The sequence below is a fragment of the Misgurnus anguillicaudatus genome, chromosome 11 (assembly GCF_027580225.2).
Source record: "Misgurnus anguillicaudatus chromosome 11, ASM2758022v2, whole genome shotgun sequence".
Taxonomy (NCBI): Eukaryota; Metazoa; Chordata; class Actinopteri; order Cypriniformes; family Cobitidae; genus Misgurnus; species Misgurnus anguillicaudatus.
This window is the reverse complement of record NC_073347.2, coordinates 37,485,687-37,506,167: the sequence shown is the minus strand read 5'-3', so window position 1 is coordinate 37,506,167 and position 20,481 is coordinate 37,485,687. Positions and strand designations below refer to the sequence as shown.

General features: G+C 35.1%; 1 protein-coding gene across 3 annotated transcripts in view; it reads right to left on the bottom strand.

Annotated features, from left to right (window-relative positions):
• LOC129415428 (serine/threonine-protein kinase 32C) overlaps positions 1 to 19,060 on the bottom strand; it is a 32,419-nt gene extending 13,359 nt beyond the window's left edge. For all 3 annotated transcript variants that reach the window (XR_008634816.2, XM_055169412.2, XM_055169413.2), the window contains exons 1-3: positions 18,771 to 19,060; positions 9,650 to 9,705; positions 2,975 to 3,126 (exon numbers count right to left, since the gene is read on the bottom strand). Coding sequence is in view for 2 of the 3 variants with exons in the window: in XM_055169412.2 (XP_055025387.1) it covers positions 2,975 to 3,126; positions 9,650 to 9,705; positions 18,771 to 18,852 (290 nt within the window). In the remaining variant the exon portion in view is untranslated. The remainder of the gene's footprint in view (positions 1 to 2,974; positions 3,127 to 9,649; positions 9,706 to 18,770) is intronic.
• Between the last annotated feature and the right edge of the window lie 1,421 nt (positions 19,061 to 20,481).

The window sequence follows — 20,481 nt, the reverse complement described above, 5'->3', positions numbered from 1 at the left end:
ATGCAGACCTGTTTAAAAGAGCTGACCGTGAGCCAGGCCTGAAAGAGACAGAACCTGATCTGAGATCAGAGTACAGGACGAAGAAGAAGGTTAGCAGACTGGAAAGAGTCCGAGAGGCTGAAATAATCAGGCTATGATGACAAATGAGATGAGGGAAACAGAGAGAGAGAGACAGAGAGATAGAGAGAGAGAGAGACAGCTCAATGCACAAAAAAACATCGCAGTGGCCTAAATAAAAGTGTGAACACCCAGCTACACAAGCAAGTGTTTAACACACACGGTTTGCTTTATTCCTTTGTGTATTCTTCATGAATGTGTGGCAATGCTGTCCTGAAGCCAAAGACTCATCACTGGCCGGCCTTATTTCACAAGGTGAACTTCACAACTAACATCCTGAATGAACTTCACTGGACTGTAAAGATGAAGGACAGAAAGTTTCAGCAGAACTCAAGTGATGATCTGTCCTCTATAGCAGAGAGATGAGAAATGTTTCAAAGGTTCAAATATATATATAGAATAAGAGAACAATTGGACAAACATCATCATTTAACTCGCAGTCTCCTCAAATTTCATAAAATGAAAAGTCAGATGTTAGATCTCAGTGGTTGCTCATTCATTAAATCCTGAAGAGAAACAATTAAAGTAGAAAAGAGCTTTTGATTGGCTCACAGTCAGATAAGCAGAAAAAATACATTTAGCATTAAACGCTTTGTTCTCTGTGCACATGAACACATCTCTATCTGATGTGAGGGATTTATAAAGCATATCGTCAGCTGTTTCAACACATGCTCAGACTTTCTGCCATAACTCAGAAGTAAACAGATACAGCAAACTTTCTGCATACTTGACATTTTCTGTGTTTTCAGAGTCTGTGTGAGGTGAATATCAACTTTCTTTCCTGCATCACAATCACAATGATCCTTTAAAAGTGATGCAACTTCTTCAAAGTGAGTGAGTCTTCAGTGCCTTGTAAATGGCAAACAATTGCGACTCAAACTCTTCATTACAAACAACACTTATAGGGCAAAATGAAAAACCTTGACATCATTGTTGTTGTTAGTCTTATACTACATAAATCCGTTTAAACCTGTGATCACAATCTTACTGTTTAACACTGAAGCTGTGGAAAACTCGAGAAGATCCTGAAGTGTCTGACACATCGTTTGTTCAGTCGGATCATCTGAAGATCAGTTCTGTCCTCCCACCCGCTGAAGCAGATATATAATGAGGTGAATGTGATTGATAGACTCAAAAACTCTCTCCAGATGTTTTTATCTCATAGACTGTCATTTTCTTTTTCTTTCTCTGAGTGTTGTTATTTCTCCTGTGGACACCTGAGCATCTGTCTGAATCAATGAGTTTTCTTGCATAGGCTCAGTGTCAACAATAAATGATGACAGATCATATTTATAAATTCACCTTTGTTTAGCTTACACTCGCGCTGATGAAAAGACTTTACAAACACAAACAGACTTCATTCATTCATTCATTCATTCACTGACTGGACTGTCATTATGATTTGAATATTAGTTATTAACTTGACTCAAAGAAGTCAACATATGACTCTAGACAGCACTAGACAGATGGTGTGGTTGGGAACTGAGGTGATTGGGATGAGAGATGAATTTTAAACAATAAATATAAGATCACTTTTCACCTCTTGATATTTTCCTCATGAACAGTCACTGCTGATTGACTAAACATAAAAACCAATTACTACACACACACATTATCATTAAATCAAGCACACAGCGCCACAACTAATCACATTAACAGGACACACACTAACACACTAGTGCACATCTGACAAAATAATGAAGTGTGTGTGTGTGTGTGTGTCACATAGAGGTACATAGAGTCAGAGGTGATGAAGCGTTTCTATGGAAACAGACCTGAGAGTCAAAAGACGATGAAGAGATGCTCAATGCGTTCTATCTGTTTTTGCCACAGAGGCCAAAGCATGTTGGTATGTTTTTAATAAAAAGCCAAGTTTAAAATAAAGTCTTTTTAACTTATATTCCTTATAAGAACTATTGTTTATTTGTGTTAGATTTTGGATCTCCAAGCTGAAGAGCACCAGAGGAATACACCTTTCTACACCCAAGTAGCACTCCTATTAACTGGTTGGTGAAAACATTACTTTTTTGTTTGCTCACCTCAAGATATAAACAATCATGACATCTACACACATACACACATCAGATGCTGGCTTAGTGGATTATCTTGTTTGGGGTTGAGCTGGTGCATTGAAAAGATTAAGATTAAGACTGTTACTGTCACTGAAGAGAATTTAACAAGCGCTTGTTCACATTTATTCACCATCATGTCAGTCATATTAACTAGTAAAGCGGTTCATCAGAATCTTAATGCTGCTTAACAAACACAATAAAAGTAAACAGTGACCAGAAGCTGTCATGTTTTAAAGCAGCAGTCGTCTGTAACTTTCAACTATAATAGAGACATATGAAGTATTTCTGTCACTGATATTATTGACACACTGTGTTGTTTTTGTCATTTTTGAAGCGTGACAGCCGCTGGGTTCATTATATGAAGGAAAGTCAGTTGGAGATTCTGCCGAACATGATCTGTTGTGTTACTCCATGAGAACACAAATGACATTGTTGACTGAATCTACACAACAACTACATGACATCAAAGTGTTTCAGGGTAGATGTGTGCACTGCAAAAAAATTCTTAGTATTTTTGTCTTGTTTTCAGTAAAAATATCAAAAAATTCTAATAACTAATAATAATTAAATTCAAGAAAAATGTGCTTACTCCATTGGCAGATTTTTTTGCTTGTTTTATGCACAAATATTTTTGGTCGTTTTGCTCATCAAGAAAAAGCATCTTAATTTAAGAATTTTTAGATATTTTTACTGAAAACAAGACAAAAATACTGAGAATTTTTTCTTGAAAATCATTTTTGCATTGTGTAAGACAATAAGATGATGGAGTAATAGCGGATAATCACCATAGATTGACTAAAAACATATGTTCAATCTCCTGTAAGATCTCCAGCTCTCTGAAGACGTTTCGCACCTCATCCCGCTCAATGCACTGCTGTTTGTTCATATACTTCATAGCAAACATCTTCTCTGTGTCCCGCTTCTGTACGATACACACCTGCACAGACAGAATGATTCATCATTTACTTTTCTTTTCTTAAAGATATGCACACACAGTATAAACAGACTTTAAATCTGAACAAGCCAAAGATTGTCAAAATAAAAACTAAATCTGATCATGTTATATGACTTCAGGGCCTGTATTCACAAAACCATTTTATCTTAACACTTGGAAGCGGTTTCCCGGACAGGGTTCATCTTAGTCCCAGACTAAAACGCATGTTTGAGCTGCTTTCATTTCAGAACATCTTGCTCTGACATATTTTGACATATATCAGTAACATTGTTCCGTTTTAAGATGCACACCTGTAGTGTTTTTTTTTGTAATGTATGTTTTTAAAAACTACTTATATGTCCTGAAGTAACTACGGCCTAGTCCTGGATTAATCCGCCCCTAAGCGGTGCTTTCCCGGACAAGGCCTTAGTTTAATCAAGAAATATAACTAGTTTGAACAAACATGCCTTACTAAAAACATTACTTGTGTGCACTTCGAGGCAAAACAAAGGGCACTGATGTATTTCAAGACATGTCCATGCAATTTGTTTTTAGTTTGGACAGCTCTTACAATTATCTTAGTCCAGGACTAGTCTAATCCCCGTCCGGGAAACCACCCCCAAGAGTTTACCAAAGTTTGCCAAATTAGTGCCATCAAATCACTTAATAACCTAGAGAGCAAACAACAAAACAAACAAAACCCCAACAGATATAAACAAGAAAAACTGAATATTTGATTTGTCAAGTGAATCTGTAGATTGAACCTTTGAGTCCAAACACATTTCCAGTCACATTTATCACAACAACTGTTCTTCAAATTAACATTTTTAATGCCTGACTGTAATTTACAACAGGGTCAAGACAACTACTGCAACAAACAATCCTACAAGACATTTCAAAATCTAAGACCAAACTACACCAGATTTACAAAATAAAATCTTTACATACATCGTAACAAAGAGATGAAAAGAGCGTTACTATCATCACAACAAAAAACAATGTATCATTAAAACAATGAAATACTATATTGAGTAAATGATACAGAAAACTAAACACAATACAATGAAGGTTTCTGAAGATCAGACGTGATGTTGAGAGCTTTGTGAAGGTAAATCAAGACTTAAATCAAACAGATAAACTCGTGTTAAAGGAATAGTTCACCCAAAAATAAACATTCTGTCATCATTTTCTCACTCTCATGTTCTTACAAACCTGTAAATGTCTTTGTTCTGATAATAATGAAGATTTAAGGGAATGTTTGTAACCAAACCGATCAGAGGCCACATTGACTTCTATAGTCATCTTTTTTCCTACTATGGAAGTGAATGGAGCTCATGATTGGTTACAAACATTCCTCCAAATATCTTCCTAAGTGTTCATCACAACAAAGACATTTATAAACATGACAGAATTTTAGTTTTTGGGTGAACTATTCCTGTAAGACACACCAGAGACTTTTACTTTAAAGAGAAGAATTCATCTCAGATCAATGTCATTCAGTTATTATTCCTCACACAAGCACAGATCTCAGTCCAGTGGGACATCAGTTAATTATTAATAGAGGTTCAGTCACAGGTCTGAGAACAGTCTTTAAACTCTGACCCTGCACAGTTCTTCACTGAAGACCATTAAGAGAAAATGTCTAGTTGGTTTAATATTCATGACCTACATGTGATGTGATGTAAAGTAAAGTCTTTAAAGTTCTGTTGTTTTACTTCACAACCTGCTTCTTTATCTGTGTGCGGTCACATCAACTGTATATCGTCTTTATTTAACACTTTCATTTGTGGATGGTTTCGTTTAGAGTTTATAAATATTAAGTTTAGTCATGTGAATGTTTTTTCTGTAAACTTTACTATTATTAGTTATAAATAATGTTGTTTTAGTTTGTGTCTATCAAGCTGACCTAATAAATGTTCTGCTTCTGTCAAACGTCCTGTGAGCGCCTAGAGAAGATAAAACAAAATCATCTCATTGAAACCACCTTAAAGAAGTCTTTTTCTGAGCTTATAAATCCCTTAAACTCTTATGACAAAACAGCAGATGTACCGGTAAATATCAACAAACACATTAAATGCTTCATAATTGAATCAGGTTTGGTGTTACTATAAGAGCAGAGACCTCCACACAGTATATAAACTGCACTATTTTCACTATATAAACATAATGTAAAATGCAAGTCGGATTTGCCAAAAATGAACTGCAATGTTCACAAACAGCAGTGTTAAATATTCGTTCTGAATATGTGTGATTTACAGTTATCATCCTTTAAAACTATTGCACTTTAAAATGAGTTAAAGACTCAAGACTGATTGATATTTAAATATCCCATAAACATCTACTAGTCTAACATCTTATATATGTCAGTCTTGTATGTCCGATAGATCGAGAAGAAGCATTTTTATATACAGTCACGGTTATGAATTCAGAGCCGATCTGCCGAGCGAGCGTTTATCCCCATAACTCTCGTATATTTAGCAGCTTTATTCATTGTTGTCACAGTTTTCCTCACGGGACGGCTCGGTCCAGCCAACTTAAAAGAAACATCTTTGTTTTAAATTCACAAAAGGATTTGGTTTGTGGGTCACAGAAACCACCAGAATGATCACGTCTGATCCTTTCCAAAACCAAACTCATCCTTACAAGACTCCTGTGTTTGTCTCATGCCAGACTGACGTTTAAAATATCCTTCTACTGAAAAAAACAGAACATTGATTCAGTTGATATTTATTCTGATGAGATGAACTTTAGTGGATTCAAATCTATTGAAGCTGAACTAAACACATCTGACTGCAACAAGCCGAGGGATTTTCTCTAGAATATATTACACACACACACACACACACACACGCACGCGCGCGCACACGCACGCACGCACGCACACACACACACACACACACACACACACACACACACACACACACACACACACACACACACACACACACACACACACACACACAAACACAAGCACAAAGCACACACACCATCCAGATATCCGTGATTTGAAGTCTTTCAGTTACAGAAAGAAATGTTTCACTGTGTTTCATGTATTAAATGATCTGTTGTGACAGGAAATGATGTCACATGAGCATCACTAACTGTACAGCCAATCACAGCGCCTCTGATCTGATTCTAATAAATCAAACCCCTCAGTAGAAATGAATGAGCAGATGTAGTGTATGTGTGATTATTACATAAACACATTGAGCATGGACTAAATAATACTTATGTCAACCTTTACATTACTGACAAAATGGCCGCATTCAACACATAGACAGTAAAAATGATTTCTTACACAAATGACAACTCAACCAGATCTTCTGGGCAGCACTGCTTTGTGTCATTTACAGGACATTCACAAGCTAAGAATCAGTGAAAAAAAAGGTGTGTACTTAAAGAAAACCTTTGGCTTTAGTGTCCAACATAAAGATTCAGATCTGTAGCACAAAGGGTTTAATGGTGTTACAGGTTTGGCATCTTTGACAGCAGTGATGATCTCTTTAATATAACATTCACATGTTCATTCTAATGAGAGGTTTGATTTGTTGTGTCCCAGTTTCACTTTATAATCAGATATTAGGTTAAATATCAGTGTGAAACATCTGTTTGATGTTTTAGCCTAAAACGCTAAAGGAACCCATTGAAAACTGGAAGCTGTGGATGTCATTTAACAATTTACACTAAATAGATATTTGACAGATTTACACCAACCAACTTACAGTACTTAAAGATTACTTCACATCATATCACATCAAGGTAAAGTGCAACATGAAAGAAATTGCAGTGAGTTTACGTGTGAATTTACGTGGATTTAAACATTGATGGTCTACAGATGAGAAGACAATGAGATCTTTATGTGTGTTACATAACATTTCCAAAACTGTTCTGGTGGAACCTTGGGGTTTCTCTTTGGAAACTTTCTATCTGGTAATAAAACCAGTAGTTACTAAGCAACCGTACATCCCAGTCACAGTCCTGCCGTGTGTTCAATTGAACCACAGTGATGCTGAAATACAGAAGAACGTGTTTTATATGTCCAGTATTTAACATCATAAGCATTTTTCTAGGTTTGTAAAGTGCCCAGCTGTGTGTTTCTGCTGCTTATGAATGTTGACATGAGTTACGTGATAAGCTGAAGTCTCTCTGTGGGAAACCCCAAGGCTTTTCTGATCTCTCAGAGGTTATTATTGTCTGTCTGTCTCTATGACGTCTCTCAAAGAAAAAGAGACAGGATTTAATATTCACTTCTACTGCATGAAAACTGTGAAGCTGCGTTTGAAAGCTGGTGAATCATCCAGGAGAAGACCAAACACACACACACACACACACACACACACACACACACACACACCATCTTCTCTCTCTTTATTCTCATACAGAGGATGTTATGGTGTGTAAACCTCAGGAGATTCAACATACAAAGCTATTTTTCATCATTTTAAGGCTTTTACTATCATGAGGACAGAGTAAAGGAGGTCGACCTGTGAAGAAAGATAATTACACACTGACTGTCATTTATTCCCCAGCTAATGTGACTTTAACTTTTTTAAGGACTACACTTGTTTCCTAAAAGACCATTTACGGCAAAAAAATACATTTCTTTGGCCAAAAATATGTTTTAAACATATGCTAAATACATTTTGTAGAAAGTAAAGTTTAATTACATATATTTTTGAATGTGAAAATATATTGAGTTTTAACCTTCATATATTAACATATATTTCAAAATGTATTTCAGGAGCAACAAATACATTTTTAATCTTACAACCTATAAAGCAAAAAATATATTATATATATATATATATATATATATATATATATATATATATATATATATATATATATATATATATATATATATATATATATATATATATATATATATATATATATATATGTATATACTGCCAAAATATAAACATTTAAATAGTAAATAAAATGGGGCCCAAAATGGATCCCTGGGGGACACCATTTTGTAAAAGTAATGAGTTTGAAGACACACCATCCACCTGAACACTTTGTGTTTGGCCACTTAAATAGTTGACAAACCATTTAACAGCATTTGGAGACATTTCAAAATCCATCAATCTCTGAGTCAGAATATAGTGATCAACTGTATTAAACGCCTTTGAAAGATGTAAAAACAACGCAATACAATAATCTTTAGAATCAACAGCACTTATGAAATCATTTAACACTTTGATTGAAAATCATTTAAAATGTTTCTTGACTTTAAATATACTTTCAACTTGTCACTTATAAGCCCTTCCAAGATCTTGGCTAAAGCCGATAGCTTAGATATTGGCCTATTTGATCTATCTCACCCTTTAATAAAGGAGTGACAAATGCTGACTTCCATACACTATAATCCAGTTTCGATAGTCAAATTAAAAATGTGCGTCAAAGGTTCTGCAATATCTTCTGCTGCTATATTTAAAAAGTATGGATTCAACCCATCAGGACCAGAGGATTTCTTGCTATTTAACCTTTTAAGAACATCATAAACCTCCTGCTTTATGCTACAATAGGAACAAGATCAAAACCGATAGCTACGATTTCCCTGAACAAAGAATAAACCTCTTCCTTTTCTTTTCTCCTCTGTTGATGTGTTGTATGCTCAAACAACAACTCAGAAGATATCAAATGCTGGTTTAGGGAATCTAATATACTATATGTGGCATAACACTATCCCTACAATTGGAGGAAAGTGATTTTATAACTTTCCAAAATTTAGAGGGATTGGCTGAGCTGTCACATATTTCATTTACATAAAAATCTGATTTTGCTTTGTGTATTTGAGAGACACATTTGTTTCTTAAAAGGCTTAAAATGTTGCCAATCCGAGCTATTTTTAGATTTCTTTGCCGTTGACCGAGCAAGATCACGCTCATGAATTAAATCAGACAGTTTCTCTGAAAACCACAGATTATTACGCCCTTTAATCTTATATATAAGCTTGTTTAAAATGTCCAAATAGAGTGATTTAAAATATTGCAACGCTATCTCTGGCTTCGGGATTTAATTTACCCAGTCACAGAAATTAAGATCCATTAAAAAGCTTGTTTACAGAACGACTTCAAATTTCTCTTTATTACTATATGCGGTTTACATGTAGATATCTTAGTATCTTTCACAGCAGCAATAACACAACAATCACTCATATCATTTGCAAAAACCGCAATAGCAAGAAGCGTAGACTTTCAGGAGTTTCAAATTTGGCTTAGTAGGCGAGTCTATAATTTGGGTCAAATTTGTCAAAAACTTTCATTAAATCAGATGCAGGAGTTAGCCAATCTCAATTTAAGTCACCCATTAAAGCCAATTACCTGTTATGTTTACAGGTTTGCAACATCCAAAGTTTTTCTTCCAATGCAAAGTGAATATAATTTAAAAATATACAAAAAATTGGCAAAAATATATTGAAAAATAATTTTTTTAACATTTTGAAACGTATTTTAAAATATATGTGCATACCTGTGCATCTGTAATTATCGAATTAATGGATGTAAAAATATCATCTTACCTTCCCAAAGCTGCCTTTACCAATGGCTCTGAGAATCTGGAAGTGATCGAAATTTACTAGAAAAAAAGAAAAGTAGATTAATAATGCAAAACTATTTTATAACATTTTGAATAAAACAGTCATGTAAAATATGAAAGATCTGATTCGATTTAATCTTCTCCCTTCATTGTTTAAAAGAGAAACAGATGTGCTCAGCGGCACAGCTAGAAATAAAACATCTTGTTTTGTGATTCTTTACTTTTCAACAGAAACCCAATCTTGCATTTGCACAAAATGAGCTGTTATGTCTGTAGTACAACATCTGTATTTGTCCACCTGAATCTCTACTGCATGAATCAATGCTTGATATCATAAAAACCTCCAGCGAAATAAGCAGAAAACTCATTGATTTGCTCTTTCTCACCCGGTGTAAACCAGCAGAACTGAACCTGAGCTCTCAGTGTAGTTGTGTTTGTGTTGCACAACATGACAATCTAATGACATTACCAAGATTTATTATTTCTAATGCATCAGAGAATGAAATCTGCCATAGCACATCCTGTAGATTTATCATTCAATGGCCCACTGCTTTAGAAAAGAACATTGAATTATGGGTAATGTAGCGTGCAGTCCATGAAAAAAAACGCTTGAGAAGGATCTAAATGCAGATAACTTGAATAAATCCAAAAATGGATGGGATGGCATAACAGTGAACAAAACATGAAAGGTACACATTACATGAAACAATAACCCGCTAGAGACAATGGCAAACACACGGCTAGATTTACACAAGGCTTGTTCGACTTCGTGTGGCACTGCAACAACTGACAGGTGGATGACGTCGAAGTACCGCGAGAGCGATTCGTAAAATCATACAGAGGAGTCTGCTTTCAAATCGCTTTTGTGGTACTGTGACATGAAGACAAACAAATCTAGACAACAAGACAACAAAGACCATAAACTACAAAGGGACATAACAGTTTCATAAATAAAAGACATGAACATGAGAAGACAAAAACAAACAGGAACCTTAATGTAGTTTTAATAATTGCAGATGATTTATGACTTCAAGTCGTTCTGGGAAGTTCCTGTTTTCTGCTTACATTACGATGATGTGATGATGTGTAGTGTCATTTTGGCCAGAAAAGAAATGTTTATATATCAAAGAAAGATATTAGATAAACACAGACAAAAAATCTAGTGAATTTTCATCCTTTATGTAACGTTTAAAATAAATGTCAAAATATTCTCCATCAATGTAGAGTCTATATCTGAGTGCATGACTCTGTTTGTCCTATTTACACATGCACACATACACAATCTCTTTACATTATAACTGAACACACAGAAACTGAAAGGCAATCTGGCTGTAAGATGGGTTTATCAGCACATGATTGATGAATCAGCATCACAGAGACACTGGCTGTAATGGACTGATGTTCCTGGCAAAGCTCCTACTGGACTAAAGCCAATATATCAACAAGAATGAAAGTGTGATGTCCAATGGGCTGCTAACAGATCAAGTACAGAGACTTATGTGTGGATCCCAGATGAGAAAACCTTCATCATGAGGGATTTAGAACATCTGAAGGAGTTTACGTCCACAATTCAGATTAACATCATTCATATAATCACTTTGATATTTGATTGTTTATAGTAAAATGCCTTTGATATTAATCTTCCATATTAATCTAATGTGGTGTGTTTGAGAGAGAGAGGGGTACACAGAGGGATGGTTATAGATTCGAGGGGTACAGCAGTGTATGAAGTCTGGGAAATAGTCCACTTTAAAGATGGGGCCCATTGACTTACCATAGTATTTTGTTCCTACTATAAAAAGTCAATAGACCCCTTCTTTAAAGTGGACTACTCCTTTAAAACACTACATAACCATCTGAAGCCGTTCACTTATTTCAACAGCAATGCAGTGTTTGTGGACAGAGAAAACACACAATCTAATGACAATACACACAGAAAAACATACTGTGTGTAGATATAAATGTATTAAAAAGTATCATTCTGAACAATATACAAGAAGATGGTAGGAAATAAACTGCTTTTAAACAGCAGCTATTTCAGCGTTGGTAAGGGCTTGTATATATTTAGCTTATACACACTGATGTGTTCTTATATACTTTCACTAAAGCCCTATAACAACCCAATGACTGAAGGAAGAGATTGAGCGTAAATGAGAATTCAGTTTGTTGCCATGTTGAGCTCTGTGGCGTTGGTTGATTTCTCCTCACTGACAGACGCTTCAGGCACACGAGTCCTTTAAGAACTGAGGAACGCTGATAAACCTGAACCTCACTTACAGTATGCTACAGCGAGTGTTATCGTGCCAGCCAGCAAAGAACCTTCACATAATTGACATATACAAGAAACACAGAGATCATTTACAACAGTGGGTTCCTCTTTAAGCATTTATCTAATGTACTACAATCATTCAATCTGTATTAACATGCATTCAATAAGTTTATGTGTCCAAACAGCCACCGGCGGCTACATGATGTTTTCATGTTCAATACAACAAAATAATACAGCTGCTCATCAACCTTCAGCATTAGCATCACTGTATGTGCTTATATCAAACTGACTTGCTTGCTCATATCTTGATATTATTTATGCAAACAGACATTATACATTTAAATCAAGGGTTTCTTTATCAATAACAATCAAGGGCACAAATTCCCCCCTCCAGACACAAACAGATGCATGATGGGTAATCTCTAATGATTGACATGAGACCTGACTCAAAGAAACAGCTTCACAACATCAGTACAGAGAAAACAACTTCAGTATAATGTAAATGTACTTCATCTTTAATTCAATATTGTAAAATAATCCAGTCCAACTTTACCATAGTAAATAACACCAACCAAACACTTAAAGAATTGCTTTGCATTGTGATATTGTTTCCACAAATCTCAAGTTTTCTTCAATGTCGAGAGTAAAGTTTCATTATTTGTGTTGCCATACAGTAATGACGTTTTTTCACATCGCCAAAAAATGGTTGGGGGCTGAAATGTTAGAAATTAAATCTTTATAATCAATTGTTCTTTAATCACATTTACATTAAAAAATATTTTAATTTGGCTTGAAACTAAAATCTGTGAAAAATAAACAAAAAGGTAAGAAGACACAAGCTTTCAGAGCATGAAATCATAGGAAAGATTCAGACGACATAATGTCTGAAACATCTTAAGAGCATCTGATGATAATCAATACAGCAGAAAACAACCCATCGACCTCCTGTCTGAAACCGACCTGTATGAGCTGTTCAAAGGCCAAAACACAGAGAAATACACACAAACTAACTAAATATTTCAGCATGTGTTCAGCCGTCTATTGAATATTTGAAATCAGACTTAAGATGTCCACAAGATTCTAAAGTCATTCTTACGGTGTGTAACACTATACATGATGATGATGATGATGAAGAACGATGTGCTCATCAGGGATTACAGAAGACATGTGTTTGATCTTTAAAGCATTACAAACACCTATCACACACCATCATTTTCTTTATCAGAGACGCACAGCATGCATCTGAGATCTCAGCATCAGACTTCTTCAATATTTCATTGATTTCCTTCAAAGCTCCTTCATGATGACTTTTACTCAAACTGCTTCAAAGTACTGAGCATATTTTTATTGTTATATTAGCTTCTTACTGGAAGGTGATGTCATATCTGAAGCTAAACAATAGCCTTGTGCAAGAAGGTTTGGGCTTGAACAACATCAGACTGAGATATACTTAACCTTTACTAAAATATTAAAAGAAATACTTTCATGTCTCTGTTTTCTTAACAAGCATGAAGATTTAAATCTATGAGCCTTTGTTTATTGTGATCACTGTCATTATTTCTTGTAGTCGTATATTTGACAAATTCAGTTTAAACCCTCACGGATGAGAACTGAAGTGAAGTGCACACGTGTTTAGTTTGCTCTGCATTTATAAAGATGCAGTAAGAATTAAAATGTCAGGAAGAAAACAGTCAACGCTGGATTTCTGTGCTATTAAGTAAAACACAGAGTCTATGTTTAACTTGGATCATTCTTAGCTCCTGGAGAAAAGCCAAAGTTAAGCAATAATTATCTTTCATTTAATCCTTTGTTGCCAAAGTCCAAATGTCAAATTGAAGGATTTTATGTTCTCACAAAAGAAATGTGTTTTATTTAGCTCTCATGAAAGAGAAGTCACTGTGCTGAACGATACACATACATACCCATAATCCTCTCTGATGTTTCTGTTTATGGTTTGAATGGCTTGAATGCTTTAGAATAGACGGCTGTTGTAAATATCAGGGCTTGAACAGATAAAAGGGCAGTCAATGGCCTCGGCTTTGAAGTGCGGCCCTCACCAGCACATTCACTACATTGATTTCTCATATTGTTATAATACAACACATCACAACTCTGCTGGACAGATCATTAACACAGACAGTGACTTTTGTGAGGAAATAAAACATTATGTCTACTCAATATAATATAAAAGATTTTCTCTTTATACCCCAGTCCTATAGAGAGATCGAGACGTCTCTTCTCATGTATGATGCTGTAAGTATGAAGTAAGAAGATCACAGTCAGTGGGATAGAGGCACTTTTTGTGTTTTTTACACAACATTTATTCCACTTACAGTCATATAATAAATATTGGCTTAAAGTGCACACTCTCAGCTTTATTTAGCAATTATTCACATCCAGATTATCTGAATGGTTTAGGTGTTGTTTAATGTTTAATATGTAACTCTGCCTTTATAAAGAGGCCAACAGTAATGAAACAGTTCATTTAAAAGCTATTTTATGGACAGGTTTGGTCTATTTGTTACAATTATTTCCTTATAGATGAAGCATGTTAAATGTCTGGAGTTGATTTTAAGTGTGCCATCTGCATGTGGTTATGGGAGTTATGCCATATTTAGATTTTAAAAACAATCAGACACAAGGAACATTAGTAGATGTCAGATCTGCTAATCAATTTGGTACATTCTGAAAAAAAAACACCCTGGTGAGCTCAACAACAACAAAAACCATAGACATATATATATATAACAATGATCAGATTGTCCTCCTCATGATAAAGAAAGTTTTTCACGATTCAGACTCATTCCTCAAGTGAATAAAACTCAGACTAACATTACAAGAGACCTTATACAATATAAGAACCACATTGACTGACACAACAGCTGCTAAAAAAAACCTCCACCTGTACACCATTAATCCATTAACATCTATCTGAAAGAATGAAACACAAACTAACTCTCATGAGACTCCCAGCACAAAACTACAGTAAAGTCATTATTCATATTCAACACTCACTCCCATCAGACAGAGATCCCTAATGAGAAAAACTAATGATTACACTTGAGAAAGACAGATAGAGAGAGACAGACAAAGAAAGAGAGAGAGAGAGAGAGAGCAGCCTAATAAGGGGACGAAGACAATACTCACACGCACGCTTACGCACACACACACACACACACACACACACACACACACGGTATGAAAATTTCATATCATGATTATAGTGACCAAAGTTATCACGGTTATCAATATTACCATGGTTTTGTTCAAATGAGATGGAACTGATACACACACTGAAAACCTTTGATCAAGTTTTATTTTTGAAAATCACAATTTAATAATTCATGTCCCTGAAATTATTTCTGTGGTAAAAAATAATAATAAATCTGTCTAATAACTTTACCGTAAATGAATATAATACATTATCCCTTAAATGCCTTCTTGTGCAAAAAACTATGTTGCATGTGCGCGCCTGCGTCAAACTGATTCTGGCTGGACAGGATCTACCGCAAATTTTTTAAATCACGGTAATTATGAACACGGTTGTAATGATAATTAAATTTTAAACGATAATACTAACCGTCAGGACATTTTATCGTGGTTAATCATGAAACTGGTAATCGTCCCATCCCTAGTGTGGTGTTTGTGACACAACATAATGTCATGTTAAAAAGTGAATAATGATTGATCATTTAACTGTCTGTCAGACTTTGGCCTTACATTGAGTGACACTGAGTGTCTTTTTATTACAAACATCAAATTAAAGTAATAGAGAAATGTATTGGCTGATCCTGATAACAAAAAAAATTTAAAATATCGGCAGATATATCGGCATCTGCAATATATTGTCCTATTACTAATAATAATTCATTTATAATGGAAATAATTTGAGCTTTCCTGTGTGTTTATTAATAAACATCAGTTAAGATTCATTCAGTGATCTGCATTAACCCACAATCAATATCTTCCTCTAATACATACTAGTCATATTATAGTCATAAAGACAATAAATACTGTTTAATACATATCACAGAGTAACTGGAGAATATTTTCTACATACATAAATATAGTAATAAATTAATGCTGTGGACAAATTCAATTATAAGTATATTTATTTCTATGATGTGTTTCTAAACCCTACACAGTTTTAATGCATTAACAGTTCATTTTGATGGCAATTCATTATGAAATACGTATATTATGCTCTAAAAGTTTTAATGAAAACCCTGCAGGTTAATGCGTAACCATCATGGTATTCATTTAAACACTATGCTTACCTATATTATGCTTTTGTTGTCCTTTTTTAATTTGGTATAAGTGTGGACCTGCAGATATTGATCTACATCAGCCATCACATTAAATATTAACAGTATACAGTGTCTATAATGTTTACAGTAACACTACAGTTATGTACTGCTAATAAATCCCATCATCATCTCTACCGTGATAACATTACTAGAAATATTTGCTAAAGAAACCACTTAACAGTCCAAGATCAGTAGAAAAACAACTACTTTTCATTTTAAAAGCATGCGTCTGCAGCGGTATTAAAGGACTGTGAAATATTTATTCTTTCTCAGTTCAAGCGTGTTTGACTTCAATGAAATGTGAGGTTAGCATGCGATTTGCTGCAGTCTACAGCGTGCAGTTTAGCTGCAGGCTCTACATCACTTCTTTAACCAGGTCAACATCAGCTTCTGTTCTTCTAACATAAACTCATGATGTCATCCGCTGCCTTTTCAAATGCAGGTGTTCATCTCTTGCATACACTCCCAGTTTACCAAATAAACTAATCATTATTATATCATCACTATTCTCTCACCAACATGTTAATTTAAGCCTCTAAATCACTTTACCTCTTTGGAACACAAAAGGAGAAATCTGTGAAGCTCTTTTCAGTAAAATCACGCTCAAAAATGAGAAAGTGTGAGGAACAGAACAGATCCAAAGCCATCATTTACTCTTAATTGAATTCTACTGCCTTTCTGAAGCACACAAACAAATCTTTTAGGTATTACTGTAAGACTAAACATGAGCCAAACCAACATAACACACAACTCAAGTGATCGCACAATGACACAACAAAAGGATTCTAACACAAACCTCACAACACAAGCTCTCTCTCTCTTTCTGCACCTCCCTTTATCTCTTTTATGTTTGCATCGTGAGGAGTAAGCGGTTTTGTCTACACAGCATCAAAGCGTCATATAAACCCAGCGCTCCTGCAGATATAACACTGCACATTGATTATAAATGTGAGAATCTTCTGGAGCATTGAGAAAAACAGATATATTTAAATGTCTTTCACACAGAATTACTGAGAGATCTGTTAATGATGAGATTGAATTTATCCTCTAAATTGATCAAGATCAATACGTTCTGTCAGTGTTAGTTCACAATAACTAATGGATTTCATTAACTAGTGTTAACGTATACAGTACATCAGAAAGTGTTATAGATCATTTTTCAGTGTTTCATCAGTCGAATAAAGCAGACAGAGTTGTTGACGTTTATCCTGACTGCGTTCAGGTCAATTGATCGTATATATATATATATATCTCACGTTTGATAAAACAACAACTTCACTTTGTCCTGTAGATAACAGAAGTCATTCACCCGCACATAATCATTTTCATATTCATAACGATAGTGATTTTGGGGCTTCAGTGTGCTGTAACTAAATGGGTCATTGCAAAATTATATGATTATAAACCTCATTTAGTCTCTGTGACCTCCTGGTCTTTCCTTAAGGTCTTGTGAAACAATGCTGTGGTGGTTTCTTTTAACTACAAAATATTGAGTTTCAGAACTGAATTCCTTTGGGTAATACTTCTGGATCTCTCTAATCCTCACTGATTAACCAATTAAACAGCAAATGATTTAATTGTCTGGGTTTTATGCCTATAATCTGTAGCAGCAGCGATAATGATGCAGAAATTGGATTTGAAATAAAAGCTTTATAGAAGAGATCAAAGATGGGATATTTGCATCTGTGGACCAAAATGTCAATTGCCTATTTATTTTGAGCAAAAGCTTTAAAGTTTAAAGACCTAATGTAGTGACTTAAATGTGCGGATTGGTTGACATAATTTTCCACTAAAACAGGAAGTTAGGGCGGGACTAACTGAGTTCTTCCACCCCTTTATAAAAGAGCCAATGTGTAAGCAATTAGTTAACCTCATAACCTGAAATCTACTGAGAAGCAGAAGTGACCTCATAAAAACCATCGATCTGTATATTGACGGTGGTGAGAGACTGTAAGTTGTATGCTTATATCTTAATTCTGTCAATGTTTTTCAGTACACGCATTACAGATATCCTTAGAACCAACATATTCATACTAAAAACAAACAAACAAAAACTTCCATTTTGATTTCATGGGGTCTTTAACAGACAATAGGACAGCGGCTATATCAATGATTTTAGGTTTATTGTCTAAAACTGTCTACGTACGGATACATGATGATGATGCATGAGAATAAAACAAACATGCATGTTTAAATGTAAATGACTCTTATTTAGATCACACAGAGCTATCCACAAACATTTCATTTCCCAACTTATCACATAAAGAAAACTATAGATAGAATAAAGCATTTAATATAACGCAATCTATACATGTTTGCCTTTGTGTTCACGGATAACTCGTTGACATGAATATATAAATAATGTTAAATGATAAAATAAAGGATTGTGTGAGTTTATCAAGCCAAACCTGCATTGTTGCTCATGACAGTGACACGTTTCTTTAGTTACATTAGAGCTCGCGTGTTACACTAGTACTGTATGTAGATTGTCTTTATCATACATTAATAGCTGATTGTAAGAGACTGACCGTCCTCTTTATCGTCGAACACCGGTCTCTTGGACGAACTGTTCGCGCCCATCCTCTTCTTCCACTTGCCCCAGTGAAACATTGATGATCTGATCTCATTCCTTTCTGTCCGACACAAACTGATGACCGACGCCTCTAAATCACGAGCATATCTGAAGAACAGCGACGATCCGGTCCGATCCGATCTGAATCTGATCTCTTTATCTGTTTCCAGAAACAAACAGTAGAAAACCCCGGAGCTGATGAAGCACGAGCTGCCGCAACTGACGCGACGCTGCTTGCGTGCCAGCTTCACCGATGAGAGAGAGTATTATCAACCTCTCTCTCTCTCTCTCTCTCTCTCTCTCTCTCTCTCTCTCTCTCTCTCTCTCTCTCTCGTTCGATCAGGTAATCTAAAATGTTCTTCATGTCATTAACATTTTAATTAACTAGTTTAGTTTAATATTAAAACGTGAATTAACATCGGAGTCGTCGCTTCCCATAACGTTCACTTAAGTTTTGAAAACGTTTGATTTTTAATATTCACAGACCGTTAAAATCGTCCAGACATTGTATTAACGTTATTGTTTGGTTATAAGAACGTTTTTAGAACGGTTCGGTCTGAAAAAATAGCTCATTGAAATGTGGCTCCCCCTGTGATGTCAGAAGGGGATCTTATTATAATAATACCGCCCCTTAATCTGCACTATCCAACCACAGCACTGCAATTTAGTGCAGAGATCAACTCATTTGCATTTTAAAGGAAACACCCAAAATGACACATTTTTACAAACACCTACAAAGTGTCAATTTTAACATGTTATAATAAATTATCTGTGCGGTATTTTGATCTAAAATTTCACATACGTACTCTGGGGACACCAAAGACTTATTTGACATCTTAAAAAAGTCGAATTTCCATTCGCCTTAAGAATGTTTACCTAATGTTCATAACAGGTTACAAAAACATTATGTTCAAACAACATTGCACAAACATTATTGTTTGGTTATTCAAATCTAATAACTTTTTTAATAACTTTAAGAGAATAACCTTTAGAGAACGTTAGCCAAAGTTATGGGAACGTTCCCTGTTTTGTTGGCTGTGCTTCCCTTAAGTCTAAGAAAAATCTATTCTTTATTACGGCATAGCTCTTCAGAATCATTGATTCCCTCCATGTAGCTAGTTGTATCGGCTATAGAAGTGCAAAGGTTATGGGGCTGATTCCCAGTGAGGCATAAATGTGATACTGGTCAGTCGTGATATTCTCAGATCTCTTTTCCGATAACACACCGATCATCTGGGAGTCATCCTTTACGAAAATTAACCATGTTTTTGTGGTAAAAGTGTAATAACCATGTTTTTTCCCTGTGGTGACGTATATCTGAGCGGCTTCTGAAATGAAATAAAGCAGGGCTGGCTGGATTTGAATTTGTCCATCAAGAACTGATTGGATCGTTTGAAGTTGGGTCATGTTGATAATTGCTAATCGCAGTGATCTTTTATTTTTCTTTGTTTAGGCTATGCCTATGTATGTTAATTTAGTAAGGTCTGTTATGTGTCTCCTGTTATATATGTTATGTAGCCTAATGTATGTTTTCTTTTATGTAATAGTGAACATGCAATAAAAAAAAAAAAATAATCTTCTGCCCGACCCCGCCCACCTGCCGTACCATATGACGTAAAGAGAGATCGTTTTGAGGAGGGAAGGAGATTTGCGTTTTTGATTTAAGA